Raw genomic sequence first — 14935 nt, 5'->3', positions numbered from 1 at the left:
TGATGTTGTACAAGGGAAGTCAGTGCGGTAGGCAAGCTGTCTTTTAGGGAAGCCTGTCCCCCGCACCTCAACACTCCCACAACCCCAGCAGCTTGAAGGCCTCTGCAGTACTTTAATTAATTTATTTCCCAAAATTTGTAGACCGCTTGGTTCTTTTTTAAAAAGCAACAACCCTCGAAAGGGGTTTGCAAAAAGGCAAAACAGTAAAATCGAGAAAAAATCGCAACCATGCTTTAAAACATACGGAAGTTAAAATACTAAAACATTAAAATTATCTCAGCTTTCTAAGCATCTAGGTAGGCTTGTCTACACAGGATTTTTTTATTTTTATTTTGCAGGCCCAAAAGGACAGTGAAGGCACTCGCTTGATCTCAATAGGCAGGGAGTTTCAAAGTGCAGGTGCTGCCACACTAAATGATTCTTACAATTGCGGGATGGGTATTATGTGGCACCTATAGTAGTGCCAGTTCCACCAATTGAAGTGGGCACGTGGGATAAGGCGATCTTGTAGGTAAACTGGTCCAAAATTGTTAAGGGCTTTATATGCTAATAGCATATAAAGACAGGAAGACAGGAGTGCCTGGCGTGCTCTGGTCCATGGGGTCATGAAGAGTCGGACACGACTGAACGACTAAACAACAACAAATGCTAGTAGCAACATTCTGAACTTGGCCCAGTAACAAATCAGCAACCAGTGTAGATCTCTGAACATGGGTGTTATATGCTGACTAGGCCTTTTGTTGTTAGCAATTGTACTGCAGCATTGTGCACTACCTGCAGCTAGGATATATTGCAGGGCAGCTTCAACCTTTGGTAAACATTACAAGTTGGACATGTATGCTTCTGCCAAGAAATCCTTCAGTAGGAGGTTATTAGAACAGGTAGTTTCTCAGTAAAGTGGCAGCTCCACATCTTGATCCCCCATCTCAGTTAAGCTTTGGCATATCCCATTCAAGGCTCCCCTCCTCACTGCAGGAAAATGTGACATTGGACCTACCAATAAGGTTCATTTTCTGCAGGGAATGAAGGGGAACTCACCCACCCGAAGAGATTTGAGTTTGATCTCCACTGCAAGCTTATTGCTTTTTTCTTGTTGTCTTTTCTTGTTTGTTTTCTCTCTAATCAGCTCTTTTTTTTTTAGTTTTCTCAATTCTGTTCTCTGGATCAGTTGTTTTTTGACTATTTGATCTCTGTAGGCTTGAGCTTGGATACCTTCAACTGGAGAGGTTGCTCTACTGCTGCAAGGTAAGAACAGCTCTAATTTGCATATTCCTGCTTAGTAGAGTGAGTGAGAGGGCCAACCCATGCAAGGATCTCCTCCATTCCCTGCAGAAAAGGAACCTTCATGGTAGGTCTAATGTCATATTTTATTAATTTTAAACTCATTTATTAATTGATGTTTCTTGTAGATTATTAAATTATGGTAACTCTCTTTGGTTACCCACAAAATAAATGCTCCAATTCAATTATCTGCAGCTGCTGTCGTTTATTTATACCTTTTCTGGAGGAGTCCCAGGTTCAATTCCTGCTCCACACCATAACTCAATGAATTGCAAGTCGCAGGGTTGGGAAAGACTCTTACCCCAAAGCAATCCCATCGGCTAGAAAGACCAGTAGTCCAACTTCGCATAAGACAGCTACATCAGTTCAGATAGTGAAGGTGTGCTTAAGGTACTGAGATGTTGCCTGTGGGTCAATTCTCTCTCCCCCCACCCGTAAAACATCGCATAAGAAACTATCCATCGCCACCATGAAATTAAATATGTGTATTAGTTCACATCATCTCTCCTCTCTCCACACCTGCCTTTTTTTGCTCATACCTTCAAGCTCTATGGTAAGAACCAGAGTCCATGGTTCTTTTTTTAACTTTCAAGGTATGAAAAATTGACTAAATGTAAAGACTAAACTAGACCATGTCACAGCCTTTGCCTAGTACAGTGTTCCCTCTGGAGGCAGTGTGCACCTTTGATTCAAGTACTTCTGACTTAAGGCCTGAACAGGAATCTGTGCCAATTGTCTCAACACCCATGCTATTTAGTGCCCACAGACAATATACAAAAACGTTCCCAGTTGTTTTATTTAGAGCTAAGCAGGAAAGAAACAGGTACTACAGTATAAAAACAAACAAATCCTAGAGTAACATTAGAAGGACAGTAATGACAGTCAACATTTGCACCACAGCAGGCAAAGAGCTTCAGCTCTAGAGCCTGCTGCAGTTTGAGCAATTTACATGATATGCTAAGGGTGGGGGTCAGGGACAAAAGAGAATGAATGTAGCAAGATTGGTTGTCTCAGACAATCAAGAGCTGAAGGAGCTTTTTCCTTTTAATTCAGGTCCTCATCCTAACGTCAATATTGCTGCTGAATTTCTTGATGCTCAATTTCTTGATGCTCAGCTTATGTTTCAGAAATGCTGAGGAGAGAGCAAAGTTAGTATCCAATTAAATGTTTTATATATATTACATTCAGGAAATGAAAACTTACCACAGAAACTAACAGTAGATTTTCCAGAAACCAATGTCACTTTCAACATTCCTCAACTGCTTCAATCTGTCCTCCATCTCCCCAAAGTATCCAATACCAGATATTCAGAAATTTGCTTTAACTTCTCATTAAGAAACAAGAGGAAACCATACTGTTAAAAGAAGACTTCAGAGTCCTGACGGCTGTCTTTTTCATCTGGTACCTGGATAATTACTTCTGGAATGAAACTTTGGCCTGGTCTGCTCCCACACTGGTTGCCTTCCCCAAGCTCCAATGAAGCCACCCAGTTTGAGCAGACCAAGCAATCCTGTGAGGGCACTGTATTGGAGCAGGGATGAGGAACCTGGTGACCTATAGATGTTATCGGACCATAGCTCTCACCATCCCTTATCACAGGCCATGTTGGGTGGGGTGATGGGAATCCCAACCAGGCCAGTGCAGAACAGGGTGGGGCAGCCAGGTACACTTTTCCCAGGCTTTGGAGGACTAAGCTGGTTGGGGGGACCCTCCAGGGAGCGACTGCTTTTCTGGTTGAGTTTAGAACTTTAATCTAACAAGACTCCCACCCGAGGCCTCAGACAAGCTCTTCGCAGGCCTGATCCCAACCCTGATCTAGACCAAGAGAAAAGGGAACCAGTAAGCCCTCTTCAGGCTAGATTGCCTACATTTTACGAATTATTCAAACTTATCAGTATGGAGAGAGGCATGATAACAAGCGTTTGTTGCTGAAAAGGAAAAAATGAGAGGTAGAAAACATGGAAATAACAGTTTGCTTCTAAACATGGATAGCAAAGAGAGGAGACTTACATTTCTCTCTCGCCATACTGGCCTGCTGGGAATTTCGGCAACATTCTGGGATGTGTTTGTTGCTGACAGTGACTTCCTGTTGCTGAGGATGTGCACAATAGTGCCAAGAGCCTCTGATAAGTCTTGTAAAGAGGTACCACTCAACCCATATAGTGTGGAAGCTGTACAAATGGGGAAAAAAATATAACAACCCTCATTGATGGAGCAGTCAGTACCACTTCCAGGTAGCATTGCCAACAATTCTTATTAGAACAGTGGTAGTTAACCTGTGGTCCTGCAGATGATGTTGGGATTACAGCTCCCACAAACACTGACCATTGGCTGTGCTGGCTGGGGGGGCACAGGTTGGCCACCCCCAAAACATTCCTTTCTGCTATCTTTCATTAGTCAATAATCTCTTTCTTTCTTTCTTTTTTGAAGTCTTATAATATACACCTCACACCCTTGGCTAGCTTTAAAAGCCTAGAGTGCAAATCATTAAGTATAAAGTTCTTCACTCCCAACTTCTATCTCTCACCTGTTATCATTCTAACTTTTACCTCTCCTTTTATCTGCTATTGTTCAACTCTCCCCTTCTGCCTGTTATCGTGCCACTTTCTATGTCTGGAATAATCACTGTCTACTCACCATTTGCCTCCCTTGCTTTAAATCCGTGCTCAAAACCCACTTCTGCAAAGCTTTTTCTAGATCATCATACCATGATATCATCTCTTCTTTGCTTGTGTTCACTTGACAAGCTGTGCCGTTTTTATTTAATTAAATTTAAATTTACATATACTATAATACGCTCTCTGTATTAAATGTACAAACAGATGTGTGGATTATGCCAATTTATTAAATTTATATGCCATCCTTCATCCAAAGCTCACAGGGCAGTTTGCAACATATGAACACAAAATACAGTAACACAGTAATATAAAGACAATGCCACACACCCCACTGGAGTATGCCACCATGGGGGTTCTCCCACTTCATGCCATAGCATCTAGAAGCATCTGCTACATCACTCAGCATCAACGCGTTGTTGACATGGCAGGTGCTCCTGGACATTATGATGGAAGGAGACAGTGGGACTTGCTATGTGTGAGTCTTGTTTTCACTGGCATTCCCAAGAGCGGGCATTATACGGAACCCTCCAATTCCATGCAGTCACAATATAGGTGCCTGAGGGCCCGAAAGGCAACCCATGGCACCACAATAGAACAGCCACTGTCTGCTCATGCCAACAGTTACCTTGGGTTAGTCGGAGCTCCTCACGCACAGTGTCCAGCTCAGCCTTCAATACGGTGCAACTGGCACATGGAGGTAGCATTCTGGAGCCTGGTGGCCCATCGTGGGTGGTGTCGCCACTGCCGTTTCCACTCCAGGGAGAGTGCAGCAACATCTCAATGCTGTCGCTGAGTGAAGGTCTATCTGCCTCTGGAGATATGTGACCATCATTCCCTGCTCGGGGGCAGGACGCATTGCCATCCTTGTCAAAGACCAGTTGAGATGGCCCAAGGCCAGCTGTTGCTTTCTGCTCACATGATGAATTAGAAGACAGCACCCCGTTCAGAGCCTCTGAAACCCTACCACTGCCCTCCATCTTAGCTTCCCCCTCAACCAGACTCTCTCCAGCCACAGCAACATTGCACCCGGAAACAGATCTTCCCCGCCCTCTCGCTTTCCCGGCTTGCTTTCCTGGTGCAGGGGTTGGCATTTGCTTAGCTTTCTCCCCAGCCTCAGATGTCTCCTCTGAGTTATCATTCTGCTTCCTTTGCTTTGTTGCTGCCTCTCCACGTTCTCCATCTTCTGTGGCCACAGTCCGTTCCCTTGGACCTGACTTTGGTCTCTTCCTCAGCCGAAGGTGTGCTTCTGTACCTGAAGGTGGAGAATAAGTTTATCTTGAGAGACCTGCCAAGATAGAAAAATAACAGATGGGCTTGTGGTTAAGGCCCTATGCTGGGAATCAGAAGATCTGGGTTCCAGGCCCACTGATGCCACAGGGCTCCACTCACCCCTAGAGGATCAGGTTTCCTTATTTAACAGGTTTCTTATGATACAAATCATCAGGAAGGGCCATGAAGAATCATGAATACAGTCCTCTGAATGCAAAAGATGCTTGGCAGTCTTCCTCTACCACAAAAACCCTGAGGTGGGTTACCGTTATTTCCATATTACAGATGATGAATGGAGACTGAGAAAAGGTGTATTCTCAAGGCCCACTCAATAAGGACACTTAATATATCACAATATCCTAAAGAGAACTCACACTCTGCATAGTAATTTTATCCTTTGAAGTATTTTATCCTTTGAAGTGTGGCATACCTTTTCCACCCTATGTATACAAAGAAACATACCCCTGCCACCCTTTCAACGAGCCTGAATAAAAATTCCCTTAAGGCGACTTGGAAGATAGTTTTTCTTCATGTTAAAAATCGTGACTGACAGGATCTCTTCCCCTGAAGATCAGATTGGCTAGTGAACATAATTTTGAAGCATGAAACAGGACACAGTCCTGGAGATTTCATCATAATAATTTGAGGCATTTTGAGAAATTGTTGTAATTATCATACAACCGTTGCTACAACTTATATTTGCATAGGTGAAAGATTTATACGATCTGAAGAGAAACCAGAGGATGTTCATATTACTTGCAGGCATGGCAATTTATAAATCCCTTTAATACCATTTTCATTGTTTTGGTGGTTCCTGTGGTTTCGTCTGCTATTTTGTTTGTTGACAGAAGACATGTAGGTGGGCTGAATTGTATTAATGCTCTTGTTTAGCAGTGCAGGATTTGACTCACTAGATGTTAGTCCCATCCAACTCTACAAAAATTAATAAAAAAAAAAATTAAAGGGAAAAATAATTACCAATCAAAGCGTCCTTACAACCATGATCCTGTATTTAGCAGTAGTTCCAATCATCCCAGTGTGAAGAGGGGAATATGGAAGGGTTGCAAATTCCACGCAAAACCACTTCTGCTGTCCTAAACATAAATAATTGGCCAAACCTATCTGTTCAGAGTCTACTATACTCTCTGGCCCCTGAGAAGGCGGCATAGTGTAGCCTCTTGTAGCATGAAGCGCTCAAAGGAGAAAGTGGTAGAATTTGGAGTAAATTTTATTTTAGAGCCCTTACGTTAAGCAGATGAAAGCAGGAGCAGGTTTACTGCCAAGCAATAGATGTAATTACTACGAGGAGTGGCAGGTGAGGGAGAAATGATGTCAGGCATTTCCTCAACACGTAATCCCATGAACCTGGAAAAGTAAGGGTGGAGTTCTATGGCCTAATGCAATCTAGGAAGGCATTCCTTACCAACTTTCCTAGGGTTCTCTTGACTGTCTTTGATGGAAGATGGTCTCCGAACCTCATCCAATTCTTCTTGGGGGGAATCTGCTACCATGTCATCGGATATCACCCGTGCCTGGAACAGTAAGAATGCCACATCTGCATTCATCACCTTCTGCTCAAGTTAACAGGCCCTTTAGTTTCACCAAAGATGTCGGTGTTGGTCCCCGTTATCTGTGAACCATGGATGATTTGAACTTGCTGTTTGTAACTAGAGAGCCAACTCATTCTAAATGTTCCTTAAAGACTGGATCCTACTGTATATACCCGAGTCCTAACAAGACTGAGTGTATCCTACTTACATGGATGTGTTGCTAAGAATCTGATGTTTTGTACTAATGAAATGTCTGTTGTTTCTAAAAAGCCAACTCTGCCATCATAGTTGTCTAGAAAAAGTTTGAATAGTCACACAGCAGGCCAGGTCTGCCTTTCCCTTTTTGGCCAAGCAACACCCAAGATGATGTGAAGTGGGGAATAGATAAAGACAAGGCTTGGGTGAAAGGCACTTTACAGGCACTGACATTCAGCTGGTTGGTGATGCCTGCAAAGCCCCTTGCACAGTGCTTTCCAAACACTACAGACTATCAGCTGATTGCCAGTGCTTGGGAAGCAATGCACCCAAGGCTCCTCAAACACCAACAATTTGCTTGGATTGTTGGGGCTTGGAAGTGCTGTGTGGTTTGATTGTCTACCTGCCAAATGTAGCCTGCCAGTAAGCAGAGATAAGGATCCAGATTACCATCTGAATCCAGTTCTGCACCCCTGCCATACAGTGTTAACCAAAGGCCAATAAACCCAAGCAAATAGCAGGCATGGTTTCCAGGAATCAGAAGACAGGCTTCTGTGCCTTGCAGAACATACTGTTCCTGCCTACTCAACCCCCAACCTGGCCCCGCCCTGCCACAAATCTCTGTCCCTTCCTTCTAAAAGCTGAGGGCTAGAATTCTTAGGTTTCTATCTGGTGTCCTTTGGCCAAGGAGAAACCTGTGTAAGGTCAGCACCAAGCAAGAATCAGAAATAATCAGAAATATGATCCTACCTGATCCCTTTGCCTCTTGGACTCAAAGTGAAGCTGAAACCTCTCTGCCAGGGCCACAGCCTCCTTGCCGTTTTCTGGCTGACATTCACGTACCAAAGTCTGGATTTCGTCAGGCAAAATATTCAAAAACTGCTCAACAACCAGCAGCTCCATGATCTGCTCTTTGCTGCGGACATCTGGCCTCAGCCATTGATAGGAAAGTCCCCACAGGCACCTGTAAACCTCTTGGGGTCCCTGGGCTTCCTGGTAGCGGAACTGCCTGAAAGACTGACGCTGTGTCTCTAAGTCTATGTCCGTTTCCAGCGCTTTAGCACAATTGCTGCCGCAGAGTTGTTGGGTCTTGCTATGAAGTTGGCCTTTATCTTGCTGTCCAGAACTCTGGTAGGAATCACACAATGGATTCAAAACAGAGAGGTGTGCCTCTGGGTTATCACCCTTTCCCGTTGTCCCCATGTGTCCTGCAACAGGAGGAGGCCTCAGGCCTGCCAGCACCTCTTGGCATTGGTCTCCAGGAGACTGCTGAGATAGTAGCCATCTCAGTATCTCTTCAGCAGTCCAATACTGCACTTCAGGGGGCACTTTCACTGCTCCTCCAAGTGCCTCCTTCACAGGAAGTCTGGTTAAGCCCTTTCCTGCTACATCAGCTTGCATTATCTGTTCTAGCAAAGCCTGTAGCTGTGAGCCAGGGCCTGCAGCGGTTCCTGCTCCATTCTTTGTTGACACCTGCAAGGTGTGCAAAGCGTTGGTACAAGCGGTGGAGGTAGGACTGGCAGGAGGTCGCTGAGTCAATGCTTGGACAAGCTCGGTTTGCTTCTGAAAAAGCTTCTCAAAGAGCTGGGCCTGGAACTCCCTATCCTCCCGGCGCATCTCCCTGTCATGCTGGATGAACTCTGCTAAACTCTGCTTCTCCTCCGCTTGGCTAGCAACCTGTCTCTGCATTCTCTGCACTTCCAGCTGATGTGAACGCCCATATTTCTGGCCGGTGCCCCTTGGGAAGCTGGACTGCCCATCTCCCTGAGCTTTTTGCTTCCGGGTTCGGAGGTGGGGACGTTGGTCAAGCATGGATATGAGATGTCTTGGTGCAGGCTGAGTCTCCATCACTATAGGAGAGGCCACATCTGTAAGGAAAGCAGCAAAGCACAATGAATATCCATAGAAATGCAATGGTGTGCATATACCCAGGATACATTCCACCTTAGTGACAGAGCATGCTGGTCCATAAGGAATGAGAGCTGATTCAAACGTCCAAAAAAGCAACCATTACAATCCTCACAGGATTAAATCACTTCAGAATGCATGTTAAGAAACTAAGCTTTTGTACTCCTCTACATCAAATTTCCCTCCATGTGGAAAGTTAGCGCCTGTGGGGAAAGTACTTTAGCTTTTTGACCTGGGAGAGCATTCAGACACACAACACCCATGACCTACATGCTAGAGAGTTCTATGAAGAATGCATCACATGCTTTCTTCTGAATGCATGATTTGGCTTTTATTTGATTGTCATGTACCTTTTGCAGGATGAGTCCAAGGGCAGTGATCTAGGATATCTATTTAGAAAAACTAACTCCACTGTAACATTTTAAAATGTAAGCATATGCAGAATCACTTTTTAAAATGTGACCCCATGAGTGCAAAAAAGTTTCTGCTGGAACTGACCCTGAAATTGTGGGCAATGTGTAGGTAAAAACAGCTGTATTGCAGCTACCCAGATGACAAATTATGAAATTATGATGAAATTAGTACGACTTGCATCCGTTTGGATGCATATGTACATATGGTGCTAAGAGCTCTTGACCTTTAAGAGACAATCTTAAAGTTCAAGATGAATCAACTGGACAAGGCTAACAAACTAGAAAGAGAGCGGGTTATTTATAATGGAGGATCTTGCAGTCCAAAGGGACGAAAGTGCTGCAATTCATTACCCTAGTTAGTGTCATAGTAATCTCTTGCATGGAATACATTCATCTCGGACAGGTGCCCCAACTGTCCAAGTCTAAGCTATTTTTGGTCTGATTATGAAACAATAAAGTGCAATTTTGCTACAGGCAAAAAAGATTACAATACAAGGGGACAAAGACAGAACTTGAGAGGCATCTAGAAAGTCTTCTCAGGAGAGCAGAGGAGAAGCAAGCACTTGACAAATATGTGGGTGCCAAGAATATAGGGAAGTGCAGGTCAGAGGCCTTGGAGGCTAAATACCCAGTAAAAGGCTCTAATTAAACAACTAATTCAAATCAAAGATGTCAGCCCCACCTGAGGTATCCTTCAGGAGGGGCTCTGCTGAAATAAACCAGGCAAAACGAACAATGGAGCTTACCAAGCTCAGGTGATATTTCATCTTCCGATTCCTCTTCTTTCACTTGAACTGGGATGACTTGGATCTCACCGAAGGCATCCTGAGACTCTGCCTGGGCATAGCTGAATTCATCAGTCCCTTGGCTTTCAGAGGCGGCAGTCTGTGACAACCAGTGCCCAGAGACCTGAGACCCCCACCGCTCACTGATGCTAGACTGGGTCCCCCAGGGCTCAGATATAGAAATGCCTTCCTGTCTTTCTGCAGAGATACTGGACCCCTCACCTGCTTCTGAGGGAAAGCCCGGTCTGCAGTTTATATACTGTGTCATTATCTGGTCGATCTCATCATAAAATGGACACTTGATGGGTGGTCGCCCAACTGAGTTATTTTCTTTTGCTTTCCGGTAAGCCACTTTCAAGCCTTTCATTTTCTCCCGGCACTGGTCCCCGGTTCGGTAAATGCCCATTTCTGCGAGGCGCTGGGAAATGCCATCATACACTGCACGGTTCCTCCCATGAGAGCTAAGATCATGAGTGACTGCTGCCTCGGTCCACAGGGCAAGGAGCACCTTGATGTGCTCTGCTGGCCAGCTGGCTGCCCGCTCTTGTGGTCTGTCACGCCTCATCATTACCAAGGAAAATCGAAGAGTTTTGTTGGCGGAAGTTAAGACGCAAAAAGTCTGGCCTATGGAAGTCCATGCAGCGGCAACTCAGATACAAAGAAAGGGAATTTAAATGCAAGGGATTTCAAGGTTCCCAATCTCCATGCAAGGAACGCCTCGTAGGTGATGCTTGACCCACCTCCATGTGTCATTTATACAGAGCTTCCTGCAGCCACCAAACCCAGGAATCTGAACTCAGGGCGGCCACAATAGCTACATCTTTCCATTCATACTAGATGGAGTGGAAGCAATCCAGGGCAGGTCACCAGCTCATAAGAAAATGCCATTAGAGTACTGCTTCTCCTGTAGGAAGGAAGCTAGGTTAACAACAACCCAAGGTTAATCCAGTAAGAAAGTCACTGGTTTGTATGTATACCCAGTTTCAGGAAAGTAGGGTATCTAAATGTCAGCTAGTCTTATTCACCTGCTAAAACAACAGAAGATACAGCTGTCACTAATTGATGTTGGAAAAATCCTAGTTCCCCAGGTGCTTAAAAACATGGTGAAGATAAGAATTATGGCTAAATATTTGTTTCTCAACTTTCTTCCAAATACAGGGCAGTTTACAAAGGGATTTTCATTGTTCTAACTCCACAACAGGACGGTAAAGTAGGTTAGGCTGAAAGATAGTGACTGGCCCATGGTCATCCAGCCGAAGTCTGACACTGTTCAGTTGTCTAAGCACTCTTCATTTTTTTAAACCTGAAGAACGCACCTTTAATCTTAACCTTCAAAACACTATTAATCTTAAAACTGTGTTTGCTTTTAGCTTTTTATTTTGTTAACCCTGTATCCCTGTGTCTCTAGAGTGCAAAAGTAAACTAATGATTTAGGCAACATTGTTTCCAAGTCATAAGAAGTAAGTGTTCCATTTCATTCTATATTAATAAAACCTCCAGATGAGAACTATGTCCAGTTCTGGGCACCTCACTTTAAGAAGAATGCAGACAAATTGGAACAGGTTTAGAGTAGGACAACGAAGATAGTCAGAAATATGAAAAAGTCTTATGAGGAAAGGTTGAAAGAACAGACCATTTATTTTACCCTGGAGAAGGGTGTGGGTGTTTGTGTGTGCAATACTGCACTCTTCAAATACCTGAATGGCTGTGATGCAAAAGAAAAAATACTTGTCTCCTGCTACCCCAGAAGGAATAAATAGATGGCTTTAAGTTACAGAAGAACAGATTTCTGGGCAGATGGAGCTTTTCAGCATGAGAAGGTAGCCCATCTAGAAAAAGGAAAACTCTGATCCTAAACCTCTGCTGCCTTGCAGGATATCTTCAGGAGAAAAAAAGTCTACGGGGTAAACCCTACACAAATTCAAAATACAATCCCCAAGACGGTTGGGTAGCACCTTGTACACCTCCTTCCGGCAACTCCTGCAGCCAAGCAGGCGCCAAATGTATTGATCTGCTTTCCTTTGGACCACATCAGTGAGGCCATGAGGTGGGTCTTGTTGTCTGAGCAGCCTAGGACCTCCAAACACACTACCAAGGCTTACGCCCTGGGGAGGTCACTATGGTGCTGCTTACACATAACAAGTTATCAGTCTCTGGAGCCACAGCAGGTGCTGTGATTTTCTAACCGTTTGACTTCCAGAGGTGCACTCCATTGTCTCTAGAGACAGACGGATGCCAACACAATTTCTTATTACTAAGAACAGTTTGATAATGGAACCAATCAACCAAAGTGGGTCCCATGCTGGACATCTTCAATCAGAAGATGAACAGCCATCTGTTCAGGCTGCAGAAAATTTCTGCAATAAAATGGGGGGGGGGGGTCAGTAGGCATTGGACTAGTACAGCACTCTCCAATTACCTATTCTATTCTATTCCCAATTCTATTACCACAAAGGATAAGCTTAAGAGAACGCAATTCTACCATTTTGAAGAAAGAAACTAGCTGTGTATTGTGTGTATGTTCATTCTACCAATTTGAAGAAACCAGCTGTGCATTGGGTCCACCCCCACCGCTCCCCAAAGCAATTTTTCTCCTCAGAAAAAAAAGTTGTTCTAGATGACCCAAAGGCCACCTCCAATTCTAATTCAGATGTCCAGATGTAGTGGAAGTACAAAAGAGTTACTGGGTGGTTATTTTTGTTTGTTTGTTTGTTGTTAAAAAGGGAATTTTAGCAAATGCTTCTTTCCTTGTCTCTACGCAACAAGGTAGAGCTACCACAATTCCTACTTCTACATAAACAATTCAAGGCAAATGAGTTTTATTTGCCTTTGCATCTGGTCTCCACCCACCTTTCTGCTTCCATTTAAGAAGTGTGAGGTAAGGGAGACTCTTAAAGAATAAGGTTGTGATGCGACTGGTGCAATCTCCCTGATATTAGGGTGCAAGCCACTTGTGCGTTCAGACCTTCCCATCTGAAACCACTTACTCCCTGAAGAACAAACCCCAAGATCTGTATCAGAGTGTTTTTTAACGTATGGGGTGTGGGTGTGAGCACTATCTCTCAGCCTAGCCTCCCTCGAAGGGTTGCTATGAGGAGAAAAATCAGGTCTGCATATGAAAAATACTGCACCCTTCCTTGAGAAGGACAGAAATATAATAAGCAAAACTTACAAATCAATAAACCTAAGCTAGGAAAGCCAGCTTTTCACCTGGCTTGCGGAAAGGCTGAGCTGCAGCGATTAGCCAAGGGTCCTGTTTTAGCTCCAGACACTTAAGTTTAGGTTTATTAATTACATTATTATTGATAACAAATATTTATTATCACTATTATTATTATTATTATTATTATTTATTAGATTTATATACCTCCCTTCAAGATCTCAAGGGGGCTCACAGAACAAAATACAGGACAGAAACAAGTAAATAATTAAACAAAACCGAAAAAATAATACCCTCCTTCACACACGTATAGATCCCCCTGGACACCCCAACAGCAACAACCCCTTTTGAAAACACGCGTTTCTTACTGCAATTATTTATATAGTCGTACATCTAGGAATGTATATATTACAAAATGCACTTTTTAAAAACGGCCTGAAACCCCCCGATTTCTCTAAACAGGCCGTTGAAAAGGGGCGGGAGAGATGCTTTCAGCTGAAGGGCAAACGGGTACCGTTCCCTAGGCAGGGAAGGAGCCCGCTAAGGCCAAGGAGCCCCCTTCACCCCCAGCCCTGGCGCCGCCCCTCGCCGCCGCCATTCCCCGAGGCAGGAATCACCTCAGGCGGCCTCCCTTCCCGCGCCGGAGGGTGGACGAACTCGCCTCCCCCTCCCCCACCCGCTCCAGGGCACCGAAAACCACCTCCCTACCTACCTGCTGTTAAAGAACCACCATAAAGGGGAGGAGCCGCTCCGGCTGCGAGCCCGCCCACAGCCACAGCCAATAGGTGAGCCGGGTTCTTTCGGCTGTGAGGGGCAATCATTGACTCGTCGGCTTGTCACTCACACGGGCAAGAGGCGGGGCTCGGGGGTAGGATTAATCTCTCTTTCTCTCCCCCCGCCTCAACTCCACCGTTACCCATTTCTTGTCCCAGGAAACGGCGACGGGAGTTGGCTGAGAGCTCTTGTCGATCAGAGGGAAGTGGGCGGGGAACGGAGAGGCCATTCGCCCGGCGCTCCTGTCAGTCAAGAGAGGCGGCAAGGTGGGAACGCAGGGTATCTTCTTACCATCTGCCGGGCCCGTTAGTAGAGATAGGAAATGTGGTAGAATGACACGAGGAGTAAATGGACGGTGCCCAGGAATCTATAAAAACGCCCTCGCGTGCACAGCCCATAGAAAGCAATGGAGAAATCCCAGGATTTTACCCTGCCTGTTACTGAGCATCAGGCGCAACCATCCCCGAAGCAGATGTATCTTTCTAATTTGAGTCTTTTAATTTCGAGTGGGAATGAGATTTATTTGTTAAGATGTTAAAAATGCGCCGTTTTCTGTGGGCGCAAACTCTGCCCTGGTCCGGGAGGGCACAACGCTACCGAAGCGACCTTCATTCCTGCAACCGGTGCGGCGTTTTGCAACTCCGGATTCTGAGTTTGGGGGATCCAAACCACTCCACGATCCCGCGTGCAACCTGCTGCGAGATTAACAGAAGGGTCGTAGCGCAGGGCTGGCGCGAGCCGGTTCTCAGCATCCAATACTGGACTGTCCTTGCATACCTACACACCATGCCTATATAGCGCTCACGCGCCCCAGGAAATATCCTGGGAGCTGTAGTTTAAAGGGTGCAGGGAAGCATAACTCTGCGAGGGGCAAACTACTGTACAGTTCTCAGGGTTTTCTGGCCTGAGTGGGAAATGTGCTTTAATGTATGCACGTAAATCCGTGCATCTACCACTGGAATTTGCACTGGCGGTGCTCCTT

The 14935-nt window shown here is 45.0% G+C and overlaps 1 protein-coding gene across 3 annotated transcripts; it reads right to left on the bottom strand.

Moving 5' to 3' along the window:
* Positions 1 to 2059: 2059 nt before the first annotated feature.
* On the bottom strand, positions 2060 to 14017 carry LOC310684230 (uncharacterized protein). Of its 3 annotated transcripts, none has more exons than XM_083454997.1 (7): positions 13892 to 13998; positions 9981 to 10937; positions 7664 to 8781; positions 6592 to 6700; positions 4525 to 5151; positions 3292 to 3452; positions 2060 to 2413 (listed from the first exon to the last, which is right to left on the bottom strand). In XM_083454997.1, exons 2-7 carry the CDS (start codon positions 10585 to 10587, stop codon positions 2405 to 2407), a joined length of 2631 nt encoding a protein of 876 aa, XP_083311123.1. In that variant the 5' UTR covers positions 10588 to 10937; positions 13892 to 13998; the 3' UTR covers positions 2060 to 2404. The 3 variants fall into 3 exon arrangements, with proteins under 3 accessions (XP_083311123.1, XP_083311122.1, XP_083311124.1); XM_083454996.1 differs by having other exon boundaries at positions 9981 to 10923; positions 13892 to 13973; XM_083454998.1 differs by lacking the exon at positions 9981 to 10937 and having other exon boundaries at positions 13892 to 14017.
* Between the last annotated feature and the right edge of the window lie 918 nt (positions 14018 to 14935).

This window comes from Podarcis tiliguerta, assembly GCF_965153285.1.
Source record: "Podarcis tiliguerta genome assembly, chromosome: 8".
NCBI classification, from domain to species: domain Eukaryota; kingdom Metazoa; phylum Chordata; class Lepidosauria; order Squamata; family Lacertidae; genus Podarcis; species Podarcis tiliguerta.
This window is presented reverse-complemented; position numbering and strand designations above follow the sequence as displayed.

Bases quoted from the DNA above. Each gene is read 5' to 3' on its own strand.
- LOC310684230 (XM_083454997.1), bottom strand. From the start codon at position 10,587: ATGATGAGGCGTGACAGACCACAAGAGCGGGCAGCCAGCTGGCCAGCA. The intron at 6,701-7,663 runs GTAGGATCATAT...TTACTGTTCCAG, and splicing joins CCAAGAGGCAAAGGGATCAG to GCACGGGTGATATCCGATGA. The intron at 3,453-4,524 runs GTAACTGTTGGC...CCATTTGTACAG, and splicing joins GGAGCTCCGACTAACCCAAG to CTTCCACACTATATGGGTTG.